This window comes from Triticum dicoccoides, chromosome 6B, assembly GCF_002162155.2.
Source record: "Triticum dicoccoides isolate Atlit2015 ecotype Zavitan chromosome 6B, WEW_v2.0, whole genome shotgun sequence".
Taxonomy (NCBI): Eukaryota; Viridiplantae; Streptophyta; class Magnoliopsida; order Poales; family Poaceae; genus Triticum; species Triticum dicoccoides.
In genome coordinates this window covers 362,489,950-362,493,116 of record NC_041391.1, presented here as the reverse complement: position 1 = coordinate 362,493,116, position 3,167 = coordinate 362,489,950, and the positions used below count along the sequence as shown (strand labels likewise).

Below are 3,167 nucleotides of genomic sequence, written 5' to 3'. Positions count from 1 at the left end.
GAATCACTCAAACAAAACCCAAGTCACACATCCACTAGAATAGCACACATGAGATCCACAAGCATAACATGAACAATCAAGGGAAGATAGCACAAGGGTAAAGTTCTTCCCACTCTAAAGGAGGTGAGGTCTTGATGATCTAGAGAGATCCTTCTTCCTTAGCAGGTCTTGATGATCGTATGACGGGGATCCTTCTCCCTTAGGAGGTCTTGATTCCCCAAGGAGATACAAGGAGCAAAGCTCTCTCATGTCTCAATATACTTTGCTAACCATAGCCAGGAGGGAGGCCTATTTATAGTCTTGGGCGAATAAGAGAGGAGGAGAGGGGTACATGGGCCTCGTGCCCGGCTGTTCACGCATAGGTGCCGGATGTCTGGGCTGGGGCCCAGACGTCTGGCGGTTCACGACGCGCCAGATGTCCGGCCTGGATCTGCCCAACTTTTGTTGCTCTCGGATGTCCTTGGGCCAGATTTTTGGGCGGGGTCCAGATGTCTGGTCTGGTATGGCCGGATGTCCGTCTCGTGGAGCTCTTCCAGCGCAGCCTTGTTGCTGTTGCTACTGGACTTGGGCGCCGGATATCTGGGCCAGGGGCCAGATGTCTGGTTGCTGTAGCATTTTAGTGGTGTCCTTCGTCGTGCTTCTTCGTCCGTGTACTTGGGGACTTGGTCTTCATTCCGAGCGTCTCCGAGGTGGTCTTCTTCATACCTAAGCACACATAGCATTTCCGATTGAGGTAGTAGCCATGTCTCACGTGTTCTGTACGAAGCTCGTTAAAGAGAGATGTCACCTCGCCACCTCGGTCTCGATAGCTCTTGCTAGTGCTCGTGTCGTCGGTCCACTTGGCACTTGGGGAGACGAAGGTAGGTCCATGGGGATAACCAACCGTAGGATCCTCCGCCTCACCTTCCCAATCAAAGCACCTAAGTCCACACATTCTGCAAAAATTGCTGCTGCCGTGTCCCACCGTCGCACTCACCCCTGCATCCACATTCAGTTTTGTGAATCTAGGGTCCGGCCTACTCCATTTATTTTCAGATATAACAGGCGTTGGGAATAAAGACTCCTGAAAATTGCTTGCAATCGATAAAACTGAAAGTGGCCACCTCCATGCTGGTGGAACAGGTCCATTATGAGTAATTTGCCGGCGAATCCACTACAAGAACCAGCTGCCAACTTAAAAAAGTTGCTTGAAGTTCAAAGTCGGATGCAACCTTAGCTGATTATCTGGCATAGTTAAATATGTTCAAGTATAACCGAACCTGACCTCGGTCCTGGTCAACCATTTGTATCATGACGAGACGTGTCCAAAGGTCCCTCGCATGCATGCATTGGAACAATAAATGCCGTATGTCCTCTGCTCCTGGTGGCAAACTGGACAAGCTCCATTGGACCCGACATGCTTGTTAGTTAGGATCTCTAAATGACATACGGATGTAGGACATGTAGGTACATTTTCGAACGTTTTGGGTCAAACTTAATCATGTGACCCAGACAACAATGGGTTTGATATATATATTTGTCAAAAGTGGGATTAATATATATGTTATCCTGAACCTTCCAAATGATGGAACATATACGACATTTGGATGATACATTTTATATAACTTTTACCATCCTGGAAGTTGTTTTTTCAAATTTTGTGACATTCCAAATGCCACAACCGGCGGATAGCACTCTCATTGTAGATTATCCGCTTTACATGCGATATGCCTACTGTTTTCCTAGAAGTTTTTCTTACCTCATACATGTCTTGCATTGAAAAGCCCTTTTGACGTTATTGTCATCATTTGCAAATCTATTTTGATGGAGCGTGTCTTTGGGTGAAGATCCTATGATTTGATTCAAGGAATTTCATCATGTCATCACATAAAATTATGGGTGTTGGTTTACGGTGGCAACTGTTGGATTTTGATATCTCTTGCGAGGGCTATATAACTACCTTATATGCACTTGAGGGTGACGAATCTTCAATAGATCCAATGGTAGCTTGAAGAATTCCTGCCTCTGTAGGTGTACCCTCAAAATTTATTAAAATGCCATCTATGTTATCTAAAAGAACTGCCTTTGGTCTATAATTGTGCGACAACCGTGCCTGACTGGAAGTTGCGCCGATGCACCACAACAGGTTTCTATTGTAGTTTTGCCTTAACTGCCCTTATCTGTTGCTAACCTTCTATGGTACTTAGCATCTTGCTGCCGTGCATATCGATCCTGAACTGTTACATACCCGTTGTTATTAAATATTTTTATTGAATTACACGCACGAAGGGGAGCCTTGGCGCAGTGGTAAAGCTGCTGCCTTGTGACCATGAGGTCATGGGTTCAAGTCCTGGAAACAGCCTCTTACAGAAATGTAGGGAAAGGCTGCGTACTATAGACCCAAAGTGGTCGGACCCTTCCCTGGACCCTGCGCAAGCGGGAGCTACATGCACCAGGTTGCCCTTTTTATTGAATTACACGCACCTAATCAGTTCACCCAAAAGTTTAAGCTAATGGGGGAAGGATGGCTAATATATTTCAACAATTCTGAGCTTGCATCTTGAACCTTTTGATTCCATCAAAACACGATTTCTTGTAACATTGCACATGATTCTTCCATTAGATGCAGCTTTTGTCACCTATTAAGTCTAAGCAATTATAGTCATTTTCCAGTGGTTGAAGATCTATACAAACGGAGACAGCCATTGCCTTCACTGGATGCTATATATTTCATCCAACCAACTAAAGAAAAGTAAGTTCTTGTTTGTATGACTATTTGTTTAGCTTGAAGTAATTTTTGTTGGATACAATCTCTATATATATTCAAACTCTGCACCATATTGCTGTTATCTTCAGAAATGTTGACAAGTTAGTATTAGGGTCTAATAAGGATATTCACATATTTGTTTTTTGCGGGTGACATATTTGTTGCATCACCTACAATATCACTGTTAGAGTTGTACTCCCTAACTGTATAAACTACCTATGTAGTCCATATTGAAATCTCTAAAAAGATTTATATTTAGGAACGGAGGGAGTATATATTAGCCATGTAACATCCTAACTGTATAATTTTTTTTTTGCGTACTTATCACTCCTGCGTACATCTATCGGCCTATGGCCTCATAGAAATACAAGTCAGCATCTTTTCTCACATATTGTCAGAGCCTAGTTCCTCCCCTCCCCCA

The 3,167-nt window shown here is 43.8% G+C and overlaps 1 protein-coding gene across 4 annotated transcripts in view; it reads left to right on the top strand.

Moving 5' to 3' along the window:
* The window catches only part of LOC119322140 (probable protein transport Sec1a), an 89,505-nt gene that overhangs the window by 18,690 nt on the left and 67,648 nt on the right, over nt 1-3,167 (top strand). For all 4 annotated transcript variants that reach the window (XM_037595638.1, XM_037595636.1, XM_037595635.1 and 1 more), the window contains exon 4: nt 2,653-2,731. In XM_037595638.1, the coding sequence (XP_037451535.1) occupies nt 2,653-2,731 (79 nt within the window). The remainder of the gene's footprint in view (nt 1-2,652; nt 2,732-3,167) is intronic.